At 36.0% G+C, this 24,191-nt stretch overlaps 2 protein-coding genes and 1 long non-coding RNA gene across 6 annotated transcripts; 1 reads left to right on the forward strand and 2 right to left on the reverse strand.

The window, feature by feature from the left end:
* Nucleotides 1-715: 715 nt before the first annotated feature.
* wdr54 (WD repeat domain 54) lies at nucleotides 716-5,255 on the reverse strand. Of its 4 annotated transcripts, XM_052592263.1 has the most exons (11): nucleotides 5,212-5,229; nucleotides 5,034-5,091; nucleotides 4,448-4,730; nucleotides 4,223-4,285; nucleotides 4,079-4,145; nucleotides 3,877-3,933; nucleotides 3,634-3,761; nucleotides 3,377-3,477; nucleotides 2,546-2,708; nucleotides 1,961-2,035; nucleotides 716-1,565 (listed from the first exon to the last, which is right to left on the reverse strand). In XM_052592263.1, the coding sequence occupies exons 3-11, from the start codon at nucleotides 4,670-4,672 to the stop codon at nucleotides 1,434-1,436; spliced, it is 1,011 nt and encodes a 336-aa protein (XP_052448223.1). In that variant the 5' UTR covers nucleotides 4,673-4,730; nucleotides 5,034-5,091; nucleotides 5,212-5,229; the 3' UTR covers nucleotides 716-1,433. The 4 variants fall into 4 exon arrangements, with proteins under 4 accessions (XP_052448223.1, XP_052448224.1, XP_052448222.1 ...); XM_052592264.1 differs by lacking the exon at nucleotides 5,034-5,091 and having other exon boundaries at nucleotides 5,212-5,255; XM_052592262.1 differs by having other exon boundaries at nucleotides 5,034-5,249.
* Nucleotides 5,256-13,486: 8,231 nt separating this feature from the next.
* Nucleotides 13,487-14,285, forward strand: LOC127988152 (uncharacterized). Its single transcript, XR_008161519.1, has 2 exons — nucleotides 13,487-13,565; nucleotides 13,794-14,285. It is a non-coding gene; the product is annotated as an uncharacterized LOC127988152 (long non-coding RNA).
* Nucleotides 14,286-18,758: 4,473 nt separating this feature from the next.
* On the reverse strand, nucleotides 18,759-23,916 carry LOC128000459 (aquaporin-3). The gene is made up of 6 exons (XM_052592267.1): nucleotides 23,663-23,916; nucleotides 21,202-21,328; nucleotides 20,951-21,088; nucleotides 20,739-20,863; nucleotides 19,944-20,161; nucleotides 18,759-19,809 (listed from the first exon to the last, which is right to left on the reverse strand). The coding sequence occupies exons 1-6, from the start codon at nucleotides 23,768-23,770 to the stop codon at nucleotides 19,626-19,628; spliced, it is 900 nt and encodes a 299-aa protein (XP_052448227.1). The 5' UTR covers nucleotides 23,771-23,916; the 3' UTR covers nucleotides 18,759-19,625.
* Nucleotides 23,917-24,191: the final 275 nt, after the last annotated feature.

A 24,191-nucleotide genomic window follows, 5' to 3' on the forward strand; every position in this document is an offset into this window, starting at 1 on the left:
GTGGATAATATGAGGGAACAACAGAATTATGATATAAATATTATGAGGGAGATACAGTCAAATAAGCATTGCAGATATTTTAGTGGGTTACTGAGAGAACAGCTTGATGTGATAATCTGCATTCCTGTGGTGCTCTGCTTTGACCTATAAAAACAGGAGCCTGCATAGATGAAAGATGCAACGACAACAAAACATTAGGGTGACCATATGTCCTCTTTTTCCTAAATGTGCCCTGGCAGGAAATTCGAAATGACCTAAAATGTCTGGGTTTTGATTTTGTTTTCATACATGCTGAAGGTAATTACTGAAAAGTAGCGTGCGTGCAGGCATTGTACATGATCGACCAATCGTGGTATGTGTGAAGTTGAGCTCTATGAAGAACGGTCAAAACAATGTAAATACATGTACATATATTGTATGAGGAGTGTAGAGAACACATCGGAAGGAAAACAAAGCCTGGTCATTTTGGCCAATTTGGGCATATCTAATTTATGTTTGATATTTTTTTTACATATTGAATAGAAATGATTGCTGGATATGTTCTGATGATGTTCTATGAAATGTTTCATAGATGTTTTATATGAACCAAGGTGGTTGAATACAGTTAAAGCTTGAATTAAATATGCTAATTCTGATCTCAAAAGTTACAGATGTATGATATATTGCCATCTACTGGTACACATTTCTAATTACGATAAAAGTCGCAGTAAACAAGTTATTTTATTTATTTATTTAGCTCTTCTTTAGTTGCGGAATTGTCACAGACAATTGTTTACAAAGAAACAGAAAATATGACAACAACACAAAATATAAAATATGTGGTTAAACATCAAGTTGAAATAATGATCTACATACAATGCATTTATTTCTAGACAAATACAAAGAACATTATAATTCTGCTTGGAAAAATAGCCTCTGCACTATTTAATATTCATAATATTCATAATATTCATAATGAATAAATACTTTTTTTATATGTTTTGTTTTCTGAACCACAAATATGATTACATGTGATCTGACTCAATTGTGAATCAAAAATTGTTCAATGAGGTAACAAAATTGTTTAATAACACTTTAGTAAATACAGTTACTAAACAAATTATGTCAGAAGCAAAACACTAACATAACAACCCATTCTAACATTTTATCATATTAATGCTTGGGTCTACTGAACATGTTCTGTTTAACCAATGTTATTTTTTGTTATGTTATTATACCTAGGTATTAATTATACCTTAATTTCGGAGCACAAAAAGAGTATTTTGTACTTAGCACACCTACCAATCATGTATTCAGATGTGGCTTTTTAGGTATGTAGTGACACTGCCTATCATGATTGCACACCAATATATTGTCATGACATGACCTTCCTTCTGGAGGCGATCCACGTATGACCAAAGGGACTGTCTTAGAAGTGTATGCTGTATTCCTGACTAGGCTTGCGTGTAGCGGATGATCTCACTCAAGTCATAGCCAGTTACTGCAAATGCATAGCCATCCCCGTCACAGAACTTGGCTCCGCAGATCTGTGTATCAGTCACACACTCATTGTACATGTGCTCAATCTAGAAAGTACAGAGAAACATGCGGGAGAACATTTGAAATCAGCTGAACATACAAAATGCTTTGCATTGAATGTCCATTTAATGAAACTACTAATGCAGTTCTAGTGCAAGTTCTCCACCGATCAAAAGCTTGGGGTCGGTAAGATTTTTAATGTTTCTGAAAGTCTCTTATGCTCACCAAGATTTGATCAAAGTAAAAACAGTAGTATTGTAAATATTGTTACAATTAATCTTTTATTTGAATAGTTTTTTAGAGATGTATTAATGTATTTGCTGTCACTTTTGTTCAGTTTAATGCATTTTGCTGTGTAATATAATTAAATTATGAAAAAAAATCTTACTGACCCCAAACTTTTGAACAGTAGTGTACTGTTTGTGTCTGTGAGTGGTTTTACCTCTACACTATTAGTCTCTGGAGTCAAGCTCAGATGCCACACTCTAACCCAGGAGTCTTCTGCTGCAGAGATCAGCTTTTCCATTGAACAAAGGAAAAAAAGATCATTATATGAGAGCTTACCATTTTAATAATACAATTAATTAAGCCTATTTGTGTTCATCAAAACAGATAAAAAAAAAAAACTTATTTAAATCTGTTTTGATTAGTCAGGTGCGACTTATTTATCAAAATGTATTTGACATGAACAGAGAGAAATGAACCAATAGAAATGAAACCAAAGGAAAACATTACCGTATCCAGCTGCGAGAGGGCGCTCTATGCTGCTCAGTTCTCCTGTAGTCTACACTGAAGACATAGAGCGCCCTCTCGCGGCTGGAGACGGTAATGTTTTCTCTTGGTTCTTGGTTCTAAATAAATGCGACTTATATGTTTTTTTTCCTCATCATGACATATTTTTGAACTGATGCGACTTATACTCAGGTGCGACTTATAGTCCGAAAAATACGGTACTTAATATGCACATAGTATAGTTGCATACATTAACTGTGCAACATACAGACTGTTTACATAGCTCTTCTCTCACCAGTCCGGTGAACGGGGCGATGTCCAGTGAGTAGATCCAGCGTGCATGGGCATTGACCTCTGCATGCAGTATACCTGTGACCCCCTCATACAGACGAATCTGTCCCGTCCCATAGCCTGCAATGACTGTGCCCTTCCAGAGCTTTACTGAAGAACAACACGTGCTGAGAAAAGAAATATAATAATATACATGTTATATTAATGATTCATTGCTATAAGTATAGTGGGCCTCTTTCAAATGCACATGAGTTTTTGTGAATTTTTTTGTAATGTCACTCTGACGTGAATTTTTTGATTAATGAAAAGGTACATTTTATGTTCTTTTGATAACACTTACCATAATAATAATATATAATAACACAATTAATTAGTTATCCAATTAGATTGTACTGTATAATAAATAATACATTTAAAAATGAGACAATGTGTTTTTGATTTTATCATAGAACACTACTATTTTGAGCACCAGCATTAATGATTATACTGTATCATTTTTGTTAAGAATTTGGCCAATAACTAATTTGCATTCATGTAATTTATTGGAGCCAAACCTGAGAAGGAAGTCCGAAAGATCCTACAGGATTCTGTACACAATTCACGTTGTTGTAATCTATGGGCAGGGATTTTTACAAATAATCAATGAGTAAAATAAATAATCAATGTAAAATAAATCTCAATTCTGAGGTTTATGAATTGTTCATGAATCCAGGGAAAACTTTTCAGGAAGGTCAACTTTATTTGCAAATTTGGCAAAATATAATAATATATTTGCCAAAGTTTCATGAATGAAACCCATTGTCTCTTGTATAGTGAGTTTTAATTCCTAACATACTCAAAACCAGGAATCTTGTTGAGCAGTTGAAAATCTTCTCCTGATTTCCACACACAGAGGAGGCCAGAGTCATCAGCACTAACTAAATCAGCAATACACTCCTAAAAAAAGAAAACAGTTTAATAAAACACTTGAGCCACCAGTAACTTAAACAAACTTAACTAAACATGACAAAAAAAAGCAACAACCTACAAATAGCATTTGCCCTATGAAATAACAATAATAGCAATGACATGAAAGTCACTGCAAGTTAATACCAGATTGCCTGAGCACTCAGAGGCCATGTCTGTGATTGCCTCTTTGTGTTCCTCCAAAACCTCAGACAGGGTGATGTTACTGCCTTTACTGGGAACGTCAAACACAAGCACTGAGCCAGATGAGACCCCTGAAGGAAGTGTGAGGAGTTAAAAAGGGCACTTTCAGTACACATACTAAGCAAATATGTAAATGAATTAGAATAGGTCCCTATGTAGCTACTGCTGACAGATGAAGACACTCACCTACACAAATATATTTTTCCCTCACTGCTGCAATTCCTCGAGCAAACACTGCCTTCGCTGGAAAATTACAACAGACAATGTCAGACAGGTACACAGAGGTCACAACCTGTTTCACACCTGTTTCTTTAAAGGATGTGAAAATAAAGAAAGAAAAAGAATGAACACATTTACTGTATTTACAGACACAGAAGTGTGCACTGACCAGTCGGGGTCTCTGGTGTGTCCAGTGCATGCCAATAGACCATAATGGATCCATCCGATTCATACATCTGATGAATAAAAAAGTTCAAGTCATGTTTCCTGGGCAAATAAACCAAATAATAGCATGGCATAACACTCAACCCACCTGGATTCCCTTCTGAGAGGTGAGAACAAGAAGATCTCTTGAGGGCAGGACACACCAGGCTGCCTGTCGACAAAAAGAAAGAATAAAAAGAAGTTAATTGGGATAAAGGTGAAGCAATAAATGGTGTAAACAATGGCATCAAGACACTGTAGGCAAAACCGCACTAAACCAGTATAATCATCAGTCTTTATTAGCACTCAAATGGTAGGGTACCAGTGGTCTCACCTGCATGATAAGTGAGGAGCTGGTGGCCACGTTGCCTTCTTTAGACTGCAGCTGTCGGTGGGAATAGTTCAGCCCGTCCCAAGAGGCGCTGACCATGTTCACCACGTTGGCGTGCACCACCGTGAAATAGGTGAGACAGCGCGGCGCGATGCGCAGGACGCTCAGGTTGTTGTAGAGCGCCGACGCGCTGCTCTTTAATTGAATGCTTTTCTCTTTGTGGTACATCTTCTCAATTTTTTGGAAGAGCGCCGCTTGTTTACTTTATAAGCTAGGGATGTTGTTTCTGAAAGACAAGGCAGGACGTGTAAATCAGTTCAAACTAAAGGAACAGTTATGAAGAGTTTCTTGAGACAGTGAAGAGGCTGTTCAGTAACTGTTGCACTGCACTGCATTAAATCGGATTTTAGCAGCATGTCTAGACTCCAGATGATCTCTCGACAGCAATACGAGAGTATGAAAATATGAAATACTGCTTCTTTTCCAGTAACAACACTGACGTTCAGTTAACCTAAAAACTGATTATTTACCGTGTAACTGGGCGTGATACATTTAACTTATATAAATCGAAGCAGCTAACGTTACCAACCCTGAATGAAGGCAGCTGATGCGTTCTCCTGTTAATCTTCCTCGTTTCAGAGCAAATACTGAAACAAATGGCTCCAAATATGAAAATAACATACGCCGTCTCTGTTATTAGACTAATGAACGTCAAATAAGAGGTATTATGCATTTACTTGTTTAATTGTATTCAAGCAAGCTCTCACCATCTCGCGTCTCTTGCAGCCATAGTGACGGAGCAGACGTGTGTACGTGTGTAGAACGTCACAGTTATCTGCGGTGCACGGAGTGACGCAAAGTTCTAAACGTCTGAAACTTTACAAAAATAATTACGCATCTGCAACACTAAATCTCTATCTAATAATAATATTAATAATAATAATATTTTTTTTTATATATATAGACAGAAAATCTACAAATCTCACAATGAAGCCACATTAAGTTCTCAATCAGTTAGATGGTGATTTTTCGGGCTACTGCAATTTTCCAAATTTGTCAATTGTCATCCAATTTGATGTCAAGGAGACCTGCCAGGCAAGAACACGAAAAAAACTGGCACTTTAGGTGAGATTTGGGGAAAAAGACTGCAATCTGAATATACAATCTGGTTCAGAGGTTGCTGCCCCTTCAAACTATTCATGCAAAGTAACCCTGTCAAACACTGTATGACATGCCATGACATTAAAGTCTGGGCAACCTGTGATGCCAGTACAAACTATGCCTGGAATATGTAGGTCTTCACAGGCAAAATTGCTGGGGCACAGCCTGAAAGAAATCAGGGCAGACACATTTTACCCCAAATGACAGCTAGTCTCCAGAAATAGACAATAACCTGCAACACTTTCTTTACATTGAATGGCTTTGGCACAATGCTTCTTCAGAGAAAATGGTTGGAAGTGTGTGTAGGAATAATTTTAAACACCCTTTAAACAGAAGACTTAAAAAACAAAAACTTGCTGACCCATGGCACTATTTTTCAATATTCTGGATGATTACATGTACAATTCTTTTGTGCTGTGGAAGGAAATAAATATTTGTTTGATCCAAGGAAAGAACTACCAAAGGGCACCTGTGTCCTCTCATTCGGACAAGAAGGGCACAGGACGGGCCTTCAGATGACCAGGAAATAAATCATCATCTTCTCATCAACCAGGGATTAAGAAGAAAATCTATAGCCTTCTAGTGGTTAAACCATGTCATTACATTTGACTTGGATCCACCAATGCCCTCCACCCACCAGCAGATGGTACCAGATCTGCTTTCTAGGCTCTTGAGTGGTTTTAAATACGAAATTATTTTCTATACCCACTGTATGTTTTTATACAGTCTATGATATACACAGACACGCATGAATATATTTAAAAATATATAGATTTATACACAATACAGACACATTTGGATATGATTAATCGCAATTAATCATTTGACAGTCCTAATAAATGTATAATTTTATGTCAAATTAAATTTTAATTGTGTATAATTTAGAGGTAAATATCATAATATCATAAATACCCCACTCCAAAACAAAAGTTGTAAGTTCAAAAGTTATATGGTTATTATTTCTGGTAAACTTTAGAGGGTTTAACGTCTGAGTGCTTGCCATATGTGATTGCTGCTCCTCCCTACTGAAGGCTGACCACCTGAGCATTTAAAAAAAATATATATATATTATTATTGTTGTTGAATGGGTTCAGTCCATTCAGTGGCTGTTTTGGAAATACACTGGTCCCCTGGAAACATGGACACTTGGTGTTAAAATGAAAACTAAAGAGTTTTCATTTAGATAATAATTTTGACTATGGTTTAAAGGAGATAATGTGATAATATGATATGGTGATGATTTAGGATAAGTGCATAGAATTTGCATCTGAAATGGTAAAATTATGTCTATGATAATCAGAAGACCTGAAGCCAAGTAGGATTTAATAGGATGCAGGTTTTCAAATAAACAAAATCATATTATTTGTTTACCAGTTAATCAAGAATATAAAAATCCTCATTTTACTTTTTGCAGCACATTTGCAAAATAGCTGCCTGTGACCCTCCTACATCATACAGATACCAAAATCTCTTTTGATATCTAGTTGTTCACATTCTGTGGGAGGTACAACGTTTCCTCATTCTAAAAGACCTGAGCAATATTTTATTCATTCCTCTCACTGAAAAGCAAAATAAAAATACTAACTCTGGAATTTCCTTGAATTATATATATATATATATATATATATATATATATTTATATATATATATATATATATATATATATATATATATATATATATATATATAAAGGCAAGAAAAGAAAAGCAGTAAAACAATCACGTGACACAAATCAATTAATAAAAAAAATGGAAAGGTTAACATGTAACAGTATGCAGTATTGTCAACCTCACACAATAACATCACTGTTAACTGCTTACAACAAAGTATATGTGTGCATTTGTAGACAGCAAGGGACTAAGAACAAATGAATGACTGTACACAAGAGGCCTGTCAGAGTGGTCAAAGATGTGTGTAGGCTTGTGAAAGTACAGTGAGCATGGGCCCCATATATAAATAGATGGGCATTAGAAGGAGGGAGGCAGAGGGGAGGATGGAGTCCAGGCCATCTCTTATTAAACGTATGGTGTGCAGGATATGGTGTACAGCATACTGTCACACTGTTCTTGTAGTATAATTTAAAGTTCTGTAGAGAAGTTGTCATATCATTTGACTGCTATTGTATGGCAGTTGTCTTGGACTTGTACTGAGATCTAGATGTGCGGAAGAGACTTTTCAATAATCAGTGCCAGTGTAGAAATAATGTACTAACTGTCAGTCATAATAAATCTATTCAGTTAGCAAAATAACAACAGTGATAAGAAAATCATTTTCAGGTTGAGCATAGGCCTATTTTCATTTCAATACAGTGACTATGTTTACTGCACAGTTGGTAGTCTAGAAAAGTAGCATTTTGTAGCATTATTTGACACTTTCAGCACCATAGAAACACAAATAGGTGTACACATTATGTAAGTGTTTTCCTTTGCGCTCCCATTCTCTTTAAATATGGCCTGCCTCCATCACTCCATCTTAGAAACAACATAGCAACAAGAACAGATCTGTCATCTCAGCTTGAAAGGAATGCCATTCAAATTGTTGAGCCACATAAAGTATCTTCCTCTTTTTACATCTGTAAATTACAGTTCAGATTGCTTTCCCCTTTATGTTTGGTTATATTAGGGGGATAAACGTCTTTTAAATTAATAATCTTATGTATAATGTGCACAGTTTTCCTTAGTTTTCCTCCCTTTCCCCCAACATAGCGGAACACGTAATTGCGTTTTATCGTCTCTTGTGAATTAGTGTTCTACACTCAATCTTTGAACACTTCTGCACTTCATGTGCCATAAATGTTCAGTCTTTTCTCTCAAGTGAAAATCTGTTGTGCTTCACTGACCGCTGTTGGCTAGATTAACGCTGTCGCTCTTCGCACGTCCTAATTTTGCTGAGTTAGATGTGTTTACTCCAAAAATGTATTCTTGACCATATCCCTACACCTAAACCTAACCTTAACCATGAGTAATCCCTAAAATCAGAGGAAATGATAGATGAATGACACTGATGTACAAGCACCAAACAGTGATTTTAAGCATAAACTTCACAAAATCTATAAACTGGTTCTTCAAATATGATTGGTTAATCACAATGTTGTTCCAGGGACAACAAAGATGTTGTCCCAGGAACATGTCTCACTTGGTAAAATCAGGTTCGGCGTCGCTCTTCACTCTCTGCCTTGCGTGCTGGGAAATATTACTTTATTCGCTATCTTTATCAGAACACATCGTAATCTGGAAGTCAAACATTTTATGATTAGTGTTGTTATTGCGCCACACACACGCAGTGATGGATGCCGTTTGGAGAGGCTTCTGCACTTTTGTTCTCACAGCATTTGTTTTTCAAGGTAAAGACTGAGCATGTAGTATCAGTAGCTAATTTATTAAATAACAACAATATATCTATATTTTAATGTTTAAACTTGTAGAACAAATAGCATTTGTCCATATAATGTTGTCACCCGACATGAAAAAAAATACTATAGTAAATACTGTAGTGTTTTTAACCATACTATAGTAAAGTGTATAATATATTTTAGTATTTATAACACTTTTGAATTAATGCTATATGGCATATTGAAGTATTAAGTATATTGAACTGATAAACTTTAATACTGTAGTATACTGTATTACTTTAGTTTTTACTACAGTAAACTGTAGTGTATTTTAGTTTATTATACCCTAGTTGTAGAAAACTTAGTACAGTTTTGTTTTAATAATTGTTTATATTTCTATAGCTGTTATATTACCACAGCAAGAATTACCGCAACAAATTAATTCAAGTACTTTAATACAGTATGGTTTAAAAACACTGTAGTATTTACTATACAATTATACCATTTTTTCATTAGTTTAAAATTTACAGTACACTATAAATGCTAAATTGGCTGTATTACAGAAACTTCCGGTCTTATCTTAATTTTAGATATAAAGAAGTAAGTGAAATTACGATGGTTTCTTAACAAATGGGAAATGATTGTGAGTTATTATGTTTCTACAATACAGGTGGCAGTTTAAGACAGTCCAGCTCCACTAATGCATACTAATTCGTAAATATGTAGTAACGTCTTTGCTACAATGTTCAGATTTAAGGATGGTTTTCTAACTTGATCAAGACTGTTGCCTTTATGTGTCTATCAGTTGTTTGTGTAGTGCTTTTAGCAGCAGATGTGCTATATGTGAGGATTTTGATGTAGGCCTATGATTAAAGATGGTTTTCGGCACACACTGTTTATATTTGCAATGTGATTTTTCCTAGCCTATAATGTAGTTTATAATAAGCTGCAGTTACTCTTCTTTCCCTTGTAGAAGTTAAAGGACTCATGATCAGGAATGAGGAGCTGAGAAAGTGTTTACAAGTAAATGATGGTCAGGTCAGCAGGAGTTTAACCCTGCAAGAGTGCAGAGCAGATTCGGCCTCTCAAGAGTGGCTCTGGATCCCTGAGACACGCTCCCTCAGCAACCCACAGACGGGAGGGTGTTTAACTGCACCGCAGGAGCTTGAGAGCATTTGGCTGCAAGCTTGTAGGTCTGAGGAGGAGGACCATGAAGGCCAGACCTGGAGCTGCTCTAAAAAGGGTCTCCTGACGCTACACGGCAAGGGTCTGCACCTGAGTGTACGTCACGATTCCTCAAAGGTCTTTCTTTCCAAAGATCGTGGGAAAGGTAGCAAGTGGAGGACACTTGCTAATCAAACAGTATGCGAGGAGACAGATAGCACACATCACGGCCAGAATTTGTTGCAAGATTCTCAGCAGACACTTTCGAATGGACCGCGTATCATCACTCAGATTCGCTATTGGCATTGTAAGAGAGTTAGACTAGGAGTTCTTTATTAATGATGGATCTGTGTTTCATGTAGTATTCTTCCCATTCTTCCCATCTCCATCTTCAGTTAAAACTCGGTCTGGTGAGCATCTGTTATCATTTCTGTTTTACCAGATCATATCATCTTCTGTAATGTTTTTTTTTTTTTTTTTTTTACTTTTACTTTCTCATCTGGTCATATTTATTTGTACCAGGGTTCCCACAGGAAAACTTGGAAATAACAAAACATTTTGAAAAGTCATGGAAACACAACATAATTTTAAAAGTCATTGACTTTTTAATAACTAATTATTTAAATATCTCATTACAAGGACTGAAAAAATGGAAATACTTCCCAGCAATTTTTGTAAATTTGAAAATTAATTGGTCAAAAAGCTTGGGAACCCTGTGTACAATGTCTATTCAGCTTCTGATCATTTCTATGATATATTGCATGATTGCATCTTTATGATCTCTTTATTTTGTTTACTTAAGCTGGGAATAATGGCCGGACCTCCAAAATAAAGTCCACTGAAGCAACACAGACTGCAGAGGCATCGGCTGGACCTCAAAGTATTGTAGAGCCGGATGGACCTTCTGTTAATGTGCACTGTAAAACCCGACAAGTTAACTTAACTCAAATCGTTTGAGTAAACCGATTGCCTTGACTGTAATACCCGACAAGTTAACTTAACTCAAACGGTTTGAGTAAACAGATATCCTTAAGTTATGTTAACTCAAACCGTTTGAGGAAACCGATTGCCTTAAACCATTTAAGTTGAAAAAACTAACAGTTATGAGTACTCTGAACTTAATTCAGTTGAGTTCACTGAAAGAAGATATACATTGCAATTAAGTGATTAAGTGATTAATTGAACTTTAGTGATGAACACCTGCTGTTAACAAACAGAATCACTGAAGAAAAGAGAGAAAGGAACAACAGCTGACTTCAGACACAGCCTCACTCAAACCTGACAAGTTATGTTAACTCAAACCATTTGAGGAAACTGATTGCCTTAAACCATTTAAGTTCAAAAAACTAATAGTTACGAGTACTCTGAACTTAATTCAGTTGAGTTCATTGAAAGAAGATATACATTGCAATTAAGTAATTAAGCGATTAACTAAGTGCTGATTGAGAATTGATGAACAGCTGCTGTTAACAAACAGAATCACTGAAGAAAAGAGAAACACAAGAACTACTACAACTGACTTCAGACACAGACTTAGATGAAATCAACTGAAATAAAATACATGAAATCTCTCAAGATCTGATAAAACAACCCCACAAACAGCATCACCAGCTCCACTTATTAATAACCAGACTGACTTTATTTCTGTCAGACGTCTACAGAAGATCTTATTGAGCATGAACTAAGGTTTAGATGTTGATTTATTGTTTCATTTGAAGTAACCATGTTAGAGATCAGTGTTTGCTTTAGTTGGGCTCTTGACCCTTGATTTCTGTCTTAGTCTTTTCTTTGGCTGTTATAACTGTGTGTTTCTAAAACATATTTGTTGTAACTCAAAAGCCCAGAAGAAATGCCATCAGGTGTTAACCTGTACCTACATGTAGATTGTTGTACGTTATAGCTGTGATGATAATTTTTCATTATTATTCACAAATATTGATCTATACAGAGTCTAATCTCTGATTGAACAAATGTGTAATTAGTAGAAGTGGACCTAATAAAAATTACACTAAGAGCCAGTGATTCTGTGATAATCAGTTAATATAAAAATGATTTCATAAACATTTTGTACACATACATTTGTCTTCTATGCCATTAGCTCGTCACACACAGACATCAATAATCAGAATATGAACCTCAACAATGGTGACAAAAAAACATGCTGCAATGCATGCTGGGTACTATTGTAGAACAAAACTCATCCATGGCTCCAGGCATTTTTTTTTTTTCTTTTATGGTCACCATTGTTGAGGTTCATATGCTTATTATTGATGTCTGTGTGTGACTAACTGACACCAGAGAAGACCAAACTGTTTGGAAAGTCTTTGTATTAACTGATTATTACAGAACCACTGGCTCTAAGAATCACGTTTACTGTAGTCAATTTAATTACACAACCCATATTTCATCAGAGATTAGACTCCTAGCAGTTGCATAATTATATATATAATTGGTTGTTATACCAATATAAAGTATAACAACCTACATCTAGGTACAGGTTAACACCTGATGGCATTTCTTCTGGGCTTTTGAGTTACAACAAATGTGTTTCAGAAACACACGGTTATAACAGCCAGAGAAAAGACTAAGACAGAAATCAAGGGTCAAGAGCCCAACTAAAGCAAACACTGATCTCTAACATGGTTACTTCAAATGAAACAATAAATCAACATCTAAACCTTAGTTCATGCTCAATAAGATCTTCTGTAGACGTCTGACAGAAATAAAGTCAGTCTGGTTATTAATAAATGGAGCTGCTGATGCTGTTTGTGGGGTTGTTTAATCAGATATTGAGAGATTTCATGTATTTTATTTCAGTTGATTTCATCTAAGTCTGTGTCTGAAGTCAGTTGTAGTAGTTCTTGTGTTTCTCTTTTCTTCAGTGATTCTGTTTGTTAACAGCAGCTGTTCATCACTAATTCTCAATCAGCACTTAGTTAATCACTTAATTACTTGAATGCAAAGTTTTAAAACTTACATGGTTTAAATCAAGGCAATCTGTTCACTCAAACGGTTTGAGTTAAGTTAACTTGTCAGGTTTTACAGTGTGCTTACAACAGACTATGGTGAGTGTGGAAAGAGCTCATCAGTTTTCAGAAAAAAACTGCTTTATATATTAAATCAGTCCGGAAAAATATGGTATAAACAAACAAATATTTAAAACACACTACATTCCCCTGATTCTGGAATAGTTAGTCTGCCTTATGTCCACATGAGAGCAGCAGAGGAGAGGAAACCTAAACACGACGCCGTCTCTGGTGATGAGCCAAAGAAACATTCACAAATTGTAATGACAGATAATAAGTAAAAAAAAAAAAAAAACATTTAAGTGACTGATACACAAAATAAGATTATTAATTTGTGATATTCTAATGTGTTTAATACCAGGAACAGGCTGGAAAATGACAATGTTGCTTCTAAGCATCTTGGGCTTGTGATCCTCACTCTTAACATCTACCAGAACAGGTAAGATATTTCTCATTTTTGGTAAATAACACTTAAAGGCCTTTTTATTCTCAATTACAGCATTTATTGAATGCATCTAAATACAGATGGAATTGGTCAGATTTTCCTTGAAATAAAACTGATCTGTGAGCAGGCAATGAGATTGGTTTCATAACAAGGAATGAGTCAGCAACATGGCCAACAAACCCCAACCCCCTTTTTCTTTTTTTTTCTCGTCTTCATGCACAGGAGGAAGAAGACTGTGGTGGTGCTGAAATCCTACACTCCGACAGGAGAGAGCAGTTTGCCTGGGTCCCCGGTGCCTAGTGAGAGAGCTCCTCTAACCTGACACCTTATGAAAACTGCTCAGTCTTCCTCCATCCAGCGAGGTGAAATCCTTGTTGAATGGAGAGATGGAACAGTCACCCTAACTGACTAAGTGGTGTCTTGTAGATGAAAAGGTTTTGAGTAACTTGCACATTGTTCATTGGTAACTTGCACAATGCATTGGTGGCTTTATTCTGTTTAATTGTTTGTTTATAAAAAAAAATGCTTTATTCAGATTAATCAAATTGTTTAAAAACAAATTAATTGTGATTCAGCAATTTTTTTCCTAAATAATGACCCATGTCCAGGGAATCATTGCCAATTTCATGATCAATTTCCGTGTATTTATTTATTTGATATGTAGCTGTGGAATGGGATAAAATGATTGCAAGAAAATAAAGATACAATCACATAGTCATTCTCACAACTTTAACACAAGCATATTGATAAGGATTAATTAGCAATCTCTGTCTTATCCTATAAAATTATTTCTAATCAAATCAAAATTTCATGTGACTGTCATTAATCCCTTATATATTCAATATCTTTAAAAATCACAAACATCTGTTGGGTTGACTGTGCTCTAGCAAACAGAATGCCATCCCTTTGCTGAATTTGGAAAAACTGAGGTTGGGTTCTGATCAAAGACAATGTTCGGTACCTTGCCAAAAAGTCATAAGGTAACTTCAGGTCAAATACCAATCAAACTGAATGTTTTTAAACCAAGCGTTGTGTTCAACAGTAGATTATTCTTGATTTACATATCTGCCATAGTTTTTTTTTATATCCTGGAGGCAGTTGTCTTGATAGTGTCATTTAGAATTAGTGTAAAATATATGAAAACCATTTGTATTAAAACAAATAATTTTAGTAAGCATTACATGTAAAATAGTAACATCTTATCTTTCCAATAAAGATCTGTTGACACACAAACTTTGTCGCAGCTTGCAAAGGGGTGGAGGGCCACCTCCTTCTTAACTTTTCTGCCAGATTTATAACAATAAAGCTAACATTACCTGTTTCTTTTAACTTACTGTTGTGATGCTCAGATGATAGCCAAGAGATAAAAAAAAAAAACATGTCTGTGCAAGTGTGTTGTTAGGGTGTAAAGCAGACATATTTTAAGTGGGAGAGAGGGGTTGAAACGCAAGCACGGAAATCAAAGCCAGAATCACAATCACATGGTATTGCAAATTCTCTCTTCTTCACACATGCATCAAGTTTACAACAAGTTTATAATGACGAACTAAACTAAATGTTTGATTATAAATTATATACAAACAATCTGTACTAATAAATGCCTTTTAAAGGATTTGAGGCTGTTGTAGCACAATAGCAGACACCTGTCAGAGATATAAGGTGTGGTTCACGTAAAAGAATCACATTTGCATACAACACTCCAGAAGAATCTCACCTTTGCTTTCCACTGTTATGCAGTGGTACTCTCCTATAGTGGTTTAGTAGCAAGGTTTTGCTATGTAGATATGCAGTTGACAATATTTACAATCATTGAACAAATATTTATTTATTTATTTATTTGTAGTCAAAACTTTACAAGATGCTACTATAGTATAACCAACAAGAAATGGAAGACATGCCTGTGCAAGTGACAGGGTGTGACAGCTTTTTAAAAGCAGATATGTTGAGTAGGTGTTTACTGGAAAGCCAAATGTGTTACGTCAATTGTGTTTGCTTTTGTTTTATTATAATTAACGTTATTAGTTACGACTAACACTTTATACGTATATGTCTTTGCATGCCCTTGAGGTCACTGTGATATAATGACATACGCAGAGACATTCCAGAGATAACGTGACATAAAATCACAAAATGTGTATTACATCTGCATTGCTCTGTTATCATTACTTTTGATGTATTCGGTGTTCTTTGCAGATAAGCCAATAAGCAACCGTTGAGTATTTAGTCTGTCCCTAACATAACAGTCTCCATAAAAAAGGTACAATTAAACATGGAGTACAAGCTCTCTCTGCTCACACACATGTAGTATATGTATCATTTACATTACATGAGACAGGACCAAAGAAATTACTTGTAATCGCCTTTGTATATAAGTAGAAGCTCTCCCATAGGACATCTGTCTAGATAATAGAGGATGTCCCCACCCGAAAGAGCATAATTGAGTTCATATCTGTGACTGTCGCCCTATTTCCATTGGCTCTGAGTTTGTATATCTGATCATCACCTTTTCTGTTCTCCCACAAGAATACAATTATGGAAATTAGTCGTAATGGTCATATGCCGCAACTGCTCATATCATAAAAATGCATCAGGATGTTAAAGGATGAACAAGATGATACCTGACAAAAGATCAGCTTAATGAGACTAAATCTCTGAACAAGCTCAAATTGGCCAGACACTCTGTGCAGAACATCTAAATGATGCTCCGTTCGTTTGTACAGATTGCAGAAGTACATCTTAAAACATGTCCTTATTAAAGATCACCTATCTTTTCTCACATATTTTTTAAAGGAACTCTGAAATAAGAATAGGTGATTGTTCGTGGAAGGGCACAAGGGTACATCCAAAGGTCAGAAATAAATAAAAAGATGCATTGTGCAGTACACTGACACAATACATCCGACTTGGTTTGTTAAAATAACAGTAATGCTATCAGAGGTAAAAAAAATTAATTATGGGCACATTGACCAGTTTTTTTAGGACTTCAATAATTTCCTGGAGAATAATGAGAATTAATTCAGCTTTTTTGTATAATACTCAGGGATTGTGCACTCTCAAATGCATGTACATTAAAAAAATAGGTATCCATAGGTATAGGTATTCACAACACTTCAATAATGATTTTCTACAGTATGCTATATTGCCTTTTCCAAGCAAAAGATGTTTTAATCAGCTACTGAAAAATTCCAGAGCAACCCTGCTAAAAAATCAGGTATAGGTTTTACGGTCTAATCTCAATTTCTTTGGAAAACATCTGAAAAATCTCAGCAGTATGGATTCCTCTCAGCTTGTTTTTACACATATTGACAGCATACAGTTTGGCAGCATCTTAAAGGCACAGTATCTTGGTGCTGTGACGTCTTAGCTCCCAACAAAAGACAAGGTGACCTTTGGGCACTTTTGGTGCATCAAAACAGGAAAAAACATTGTAAACTTGGGAATGTGCTTAACAAGTACTGTATGTGGATCTCAAAGAGTGCAACTAAATCATGACCTGCACATTTTGCCCAAAGAGGTTGTGTTAATTTGACAATATTGTAGAGATACACTCAACAAAACCATTTGGCTGACATACATAAATAAACTCAGTTGTAAATCTAAAAACTACAGACATATTGCTTAGCATAAAGATGAAAAGACTTAATGTTCTTTTGGACATCACATGTGATGCTGAAGCCAATATTTGTAGCTACAGCAGTCTTTCGAGAGGATTTTCAGGTATGTGAAGGTTTCTGCACAGAAAGAAAAAAAGGCGTCATCCCGTAGGGCGTTTTATTAAACCCACTCACATTCTGACTGCTATGCATTCTGACCTCTTACATTCCTAAACAGTGTTTAGGTGCTACACAAAGGACATAATTTACTGTTCAGAATTTATATATGTTTTCCAATCTAAAGACCAACACTGAAAATCCTTCTCTTGGAGTTTTCCATGTCATTGAGGAATATTTGTGTCACAGCTGCTCTAATTTTGTGAAACATGGGGAAATGAATTAGAGGAGGACACATGCTGTAATTATGTGGTAGATTCCTGTTTACGTAAAAACTCCACACCCAATCACAATAACTTATGTTATCAAGCAAACAGAGCAAAACCCCTGAAATAACTGCAGATTTTCACACCACATTAAAGCTGGCATGCGTTATCTGAACTCAGGTTAAAAATGAAACAGATGTCCGGAGACTTCCATGCAGGTGTGTGGGCTCTAAGCCAGATACCACTACACTAAGATAAGCTTCACAGCGTCTCAACAAGGGCAAGGGTTTTTGTGATGGTACTTGTTCAGCTTGTTTCCCACGCTGAGTGAAAATTAGGACAAGAGCTGTCGTGTGGAAGTGGTCCTCTTCGCTGAAAAACGAGAACTGGTGCTGAAAGAGCCTCAGGAACAGAGAAGCAGTCCATGGTAATGTACCACAAGGGTTAGAACTGGATGCGATGGCCAAGGAAGTCATATTTACTGCAAAGAGAGGGCTTTGTGAATGTGGGCAATTTGAGCCAGCTGAGATGATTTCCTCATATATCTGACTTGTAGTTCCAGGAAGAGGCAAGCTGCTCTTTAAGAAAATCATTGAACATATTGGCCCGAGTATGTAGTCCAGAAACCATGCATGACAATAAAGACTTTTACTTTGCTCCAAAAATTATCTCAAATAAGTGCTGTCCATTCTAAACTTTCTATTCATTACAGCATCCTGAAAAAACATATCAAAGTTTCCTGAAAAAGTGAAGCAGCACAACTTTTTTCAACACTGATAATAAAATGTTTCTTGAGCACCAAATCTGCATGTTAGAATGGTTTCTAAAGGATCATGTGAAAATGAAGACTTGATTTCTTTTCTTTGCAAATCATCGATGTGCAAGCTTGAATTAAATGCACTGATTTATGTGTAGAGGAGGCTGGTCTTTCAGTTATGTTTTGTAACGGGTTTTACAAATTTAACAACTGTGAGTCATTGCTCTGTCAACAACACTGTGTTGTCAGCAACAATTAGTTTTTGTGGGGTTATGGGAAATAAATCAGTGATAACAAATATTCTAATTGAGTTCAGAGGATTTTAACCTGGCGTGTTGTGGCTTGGCTGAAGTTTAGTTTCCCTCTCTTAATGGGGGAATTTACTTTATTTTAACCTGCACACACCCAGGTTTTCTCCCAAAAGCCTTAATATGATTGAAAGAAAGACTGGACATTTTCTTACTCTTGCATACTTATATTTAAGTACACACCTTTTGTTACATTAGCCCTTAATTAAACTTGTTTTATTCATCTTGTGGTGTTTTTGATAATTAATGGCTTTGGCATTTACTGAATGTCCACATCCTTAACATGACAAAGAAGTCATGAGGGTGGTTTCGGGTAAACAACATGAAAATGACCAAATGTTTTGAATAATAATAATAAAACCTTTATTAGGATAACAACAATCAATTGCTTCAAAACATTCAATTCAAAAATTAAAATGGTTATGACATATACATGAGAGGATGAAATGAAATTAGTCTTAAGACTGTAATGCTATACAATTGCAGGATAATTATAAAAAAAAAAATCATTTTAATGCATACTAGTTGTAATTCCTGCTAATAGAAAAAAACTGCTTTAAATTAAAATGACAATACAAAAGTGTTGTGGCTATTTTTTGATAGAACTGCTCAACTTTCTCACCAGGAATGACTACATATTTGGATAATAGTGGTATAAAAGTGTGAAATACTGTAAATGTGTGTTGATAGGTGCTACACTGCATCGTTAGTACGTTTAAAAGACAGTGAATTAATATAATTCGTGTTGCTGAAGAAACACCTTTTTTCCCTTAACTGAGGAACTTGAAGGATGTGTGAAGAAAAATCTGAATCATGCTAAAGAAAAAAAAACTAAAATATCTCATGGAACATTTAAGAAAACTTGAAATTTGCAGCATTTTGTTTTAAGTTCATTTGATGGTCTGCAAGACCTCCAGAATGGGAGTCTTGTGTGGAACAAAACACATTTATTGAAGTCGGAGACCAATAAGCAGAAAGTTTATGTGGATCCACTGTGCGGAGGCTTATGGAGATCACGCAGGGCACTCCTTGCTGGTGATGTCATTAAGTTTCATAGACTCTTCCCCAGGTTTATTCTTTTTGTCCTTTACTTCTCCCTCCACATGCCACCCCACCATCAGCTGGTACACAATCACACCAATAATGGATCCCAGGAAGGGGGCGAAGAATGGCACCAAAAACCAACAATCCCTGGTACTGTTGCAAACCAGAGGAGAAACACTCGTAAGTTTTTACTCACTGACAAATGCAGATCAGTTTGAAAGCATTGCAAGCTGGTTCATGATGTACCTAATTAGTTCATGTTATGGGAATTAAATGCAAAGACTCACGTGAAGACTTCACCACCCCAACCAGCCATGGCAGTGAAAAGACGAGGCCCGAAATCCCTAGCTGGGTTGACTGCATAACCAGAATTGAAGCCCATGGAGAGTCCAATGATAAGGACACTGAATCCCACCGTGAAGGCTTCAAGACCTTGGGGGATTGGGTTGTTGTAGGGGTCCACAATGGCCAGGATGCAGACAATCAGAGATGTTGTGCCTATCACCTGTGAAGATGGTTATATTTTATAGACGTAAATATAAAAGATAGGAAATAGAATACATTTATTATAAATACAGAGCCTTTAAGGGGAAATGGTGATGACAAAAAATTGCATTGGGAGGTCAAATTATATTTCTATGCATTTCTTTTCAAATATTTGCTATTTCATAACCGTGCCCTGTAAATAAATAAATATTATAAAAATAAATATTATAATATTCATGTTATTATATAAAACTATTTAATTTATATTTAATATTTAAAGGCTCTGCAAAAATACAATTAAATATCAGACCAACAAATGCCATTTCTCAGTTGCAGAGTATGGGTTTGTTGGTTTAATGAGCAGGGCAAGATTATCCATAGACGGGATATGACGAGTGCCCTGGGACACCAGCCAATAGGGGGGCACCAAGTGATTAAGATAATGACTAGACCTTATTAAATATTTTTCATTTTCATGTATATATGTTTTTTTGCTGGAAGAGATGCAGTTACATACAAAATGCCTACACTGTCACTACACTGTGTTAATCCGGGCCTGTTAATGAGAGGTTAGTTACAAGTTTGCAGTTACTGACCTGGTCAAAAAAGCCATTCAAGATGTGGAGATGTGGGCTTGGATAAGTAGCAAAAATGCCAGCAGTGGCATTTTCCCCAGTTACGAGCAATAAATTATCTTCTCCAGCATAATCATACATTGCATCTAAAATAGAAAACAAAAATGTCAAAAAATAATAATAATAATACACACTTCCAACAAGAAAGAGAATTAATATTACATAACATGTACCATGGTATTCAGCAAAGATGATCGCGGCACCAAAGAAAGCTCCAATTGTTTGAAACAAAAAGTAAACAGGGAACTTTCTCCATTTTTCTCTTCCCAAGAGGCAGAGAGCAAATGTAACTGCTGGATTTAAATGTCCGCCTAAAAAAGAAAAGAAATAACAATAACATATTCCATCAATTCATCCACAAAGAATGTTTTTATAAAAACTCAATCCAACAGCTTAGGATGCAATTTTAGAGGAGTTTACCAACCTGACACCTGGCCACAAACCAAGATTCCAAGGGTAGCAGCGAAACCAAAAGCAAGGTTTACAGAGAGAAAGCGACCATGACTTTCTCTACTTAGTACCATTTGGGCCACTGCACCACAGCCAAACATCTGTGAATGTTGTGAAACAAGAACGTGCGTTAATCACTGTTTGAAAAAAACACACATTTTTCACGTGTGCCATCAACTGAGAGTAGGACTTTCACATCACTGTGAGTCACAAATTATACTCTAAACTAGAGATGAAAATAGCAGGTTACCATTGCAAACTCTGCTAAAAATAAACAAAGAGTTCCCTTTTGTTCACACACTACAAATCTATTGTGACTAAGGGCAGCAAGTCCCTTCTGACAAAGAGCAATTGCAAGTTTCTGTTCAGACTTGTGTCTGAAGTATCCATTTTAAAGGTCACCTCAGAGTGAAATACCTGTGGCATTGTACCGAATTATCCCCCAGGCTCACACAACAGCTTTTACCAGTCATGTAATTGCCAGGGTGTACTGATGCGCTTGCACGAGACTATAAATCTCAACAACAATGTCAACGCAATTCTAAAAAAGGCATCTCACAAAACCAATGTATCACCAAAGCGAGGCCCTAAAAGTATCCTTTCGATTTAAGTAACGACAGCTAAATGCAAATACAAAATTTCCTTTGGTTATTTTATTTATATCCCTTTTCTGTGTGAACAAAGACCCACTGTTCCTTTTTCTGCTGTAGGAAGAACATCCGCTGATAAAGTCAATATCACCACACCGACCTTCAGAGACGAAGGGCATGTTCAAAGTAGCTTGTACACTGAATACCTTTTTGCTTGCTCAGCAAACATCACACCTGTTGAGGGATCCAGTTTTTGCATGACCTCTCTATCTAAGAATTATCTCTGACATAACCCGTGCCACACACCTTAAAAACAAACTATGATTGTATTTTTCGAAATGAGTTGTTTTTTTCTAAAGTGCTTGTAAAATTGCATAATTATGCTGCAAAGATTTTGTAGCAGCAGTTTGATGTCAAATCCCTCTTTAATCCTTCATATTTCATACACTCCTGTAAATGTCATGACACATCACTGACTTCTTACAGAAGTGCTTTCTTTACTGTAATCTGCCACGTGTGATGCATTTATCAAACATCGATTTAAATGCAATGTTCAAGAACATATCACTGTGTAGAATAGTGGCAAATCGTGGGTCTGTCAGGCATGTTTTAAGTCAATTTCTCAGCTCCGTGAAATATCTAAATATGACGGCATTCATTTCAAACCTAATATACAATATAATATATATAATATATATAATATATATTTTACAAGTTTAGAATAAGATAAAGTGGATTTCAAAATGATGTGTTGGTGTTTGTGAGAAAAATGTGCTCTGTTAATATTGACTCAAAGGTGACTCATTAAACCTCAACATACTAAGTAATTATGTGCGGACTGTGGCATCAAAATAGATGTGATGAAACAAGTTTTATCCATCAGGAAGCTTTGGCACGTGCCACTTTTCTGCTGCAAATTGCATTATTACATGTTTATCTGTCACATAGAAAATCACCACTACATTAGGAAGATGTTTCAGTAAGTTTTTTCTGTTTATCATGTTTCAAGAGCATTTCTCTCAAACAGAGCAGACACTACCATTCTTCGTTCTTATCTTTATCCAAACTACTTCCTTTAAGCAGTTCCTCAGGGCATGACATTTATCAGTAAAAGACCACACAGGAAAATTCCTTCATAGTTTGTAAAGGTAGGTTTAAATTGTTTTTGAATGTTTTGTGCATACAATGAAAGCCAGAGATACTCCTGACTCTCATTGTATTTAAAAATGTTTCTTTTGGGTTCCGCAGAAGAACGTCATGGAGGGTTTGAGGGACTTTTAAATTAAATTAAAATTAAATGAAGGCATTTAGCAGACGCTTTTATCCAAAGCGACTTACACTGCATTCAAGCTAACAATTTTCTTCTAACATGTGTTCCACATAATGATCAAACCGTGATTTGAACAGTTTTTTTTTATTATCTGAAGTATTCCCTGAACTGACAACCAACAGCAGGAAAATAAAACACACTGGTGTTAGATCTGCATTCCAGAATCCATACCAATGTATGCACAATAAACAGATATAATTGCTAATTTGCTCTAATCCTCCATTCACTTAATTGCTTGTGGAATAGACTTAAAGTAAACAATACAGTCTGTCTTTGTCATTAATCTCAGTGAGAAGAAAAGCAAGAGTTCAATTATTTCTCAACAGATGCTCTACTGTAACTCTCATGTAAGCTTACAATACAATAAAACATGTGTTTCTGGCTCTTATTACTGATTATGTGAAACATAAACATGCTTTTTCAGACTATTTGACAAACTGCATTTGTATTAAGTTACGCTGACCTCAACTTTGATGCTGACAATAATTAATTCTTGACTGAGAAGAAATACTCACCACCAGGATGAGAGTCCCCAAGCATTCAGCCAGTCCCTGGCGCAGTAGCTTGTTGCGGATCTGGAAAGTGCGTGCAAGCTTTTCCAGCATGGACTTCTGCCAACCCATCTTTCAGTCAGGTCCCGATGCCTTCCTTTGCCTGTGTGAAACAACCTGTATGTCCCTCAGAGATGTATGCTCTTGTGAAGGCCAGTGCTCTGCTCTTATAGACCTGATAGACCAAGCCCTTAATGCTTCTGCCTGCCCCCTTACACACTTCTTCCTTACACACACAAACACTCACCTATACACCACATTATCTCCCTTGATCCCTCCCTGTATTATTCATGTATGAACTCACACCCCTTCACACTGCAATCCTGTCCTCTCTAGAACAGGTTCTTCCCTTTTGTCTCTTCCCTTTTTCTCACATCTTTGTATTTTTGAAAACTGTTGGAACATCAATACCGACTATTAAGCCTTTTTAGTTCAAAAATGGGCCCGGGTGTGAAACTTTAGACGTAGATTAAGCTAATCTCTACAGGGCCAG

The sequence above is a fragment of the Carassius gibelio genome, chromosome A5 (genome assembly GCF_023724105.1).
Source record: "Carassius gibelio isolate Cgi1373 ecotype wild population from Czech Republic chromosome A5, carGib1.2-hapl.c, whole genome shotgun sequence".
Lineage (NCBI taxonomy): Eukaryota > Metazoa > Chordata > Actinopteri > Cypriniformes > Cyprinidae > Carassius > Carassius gibelio.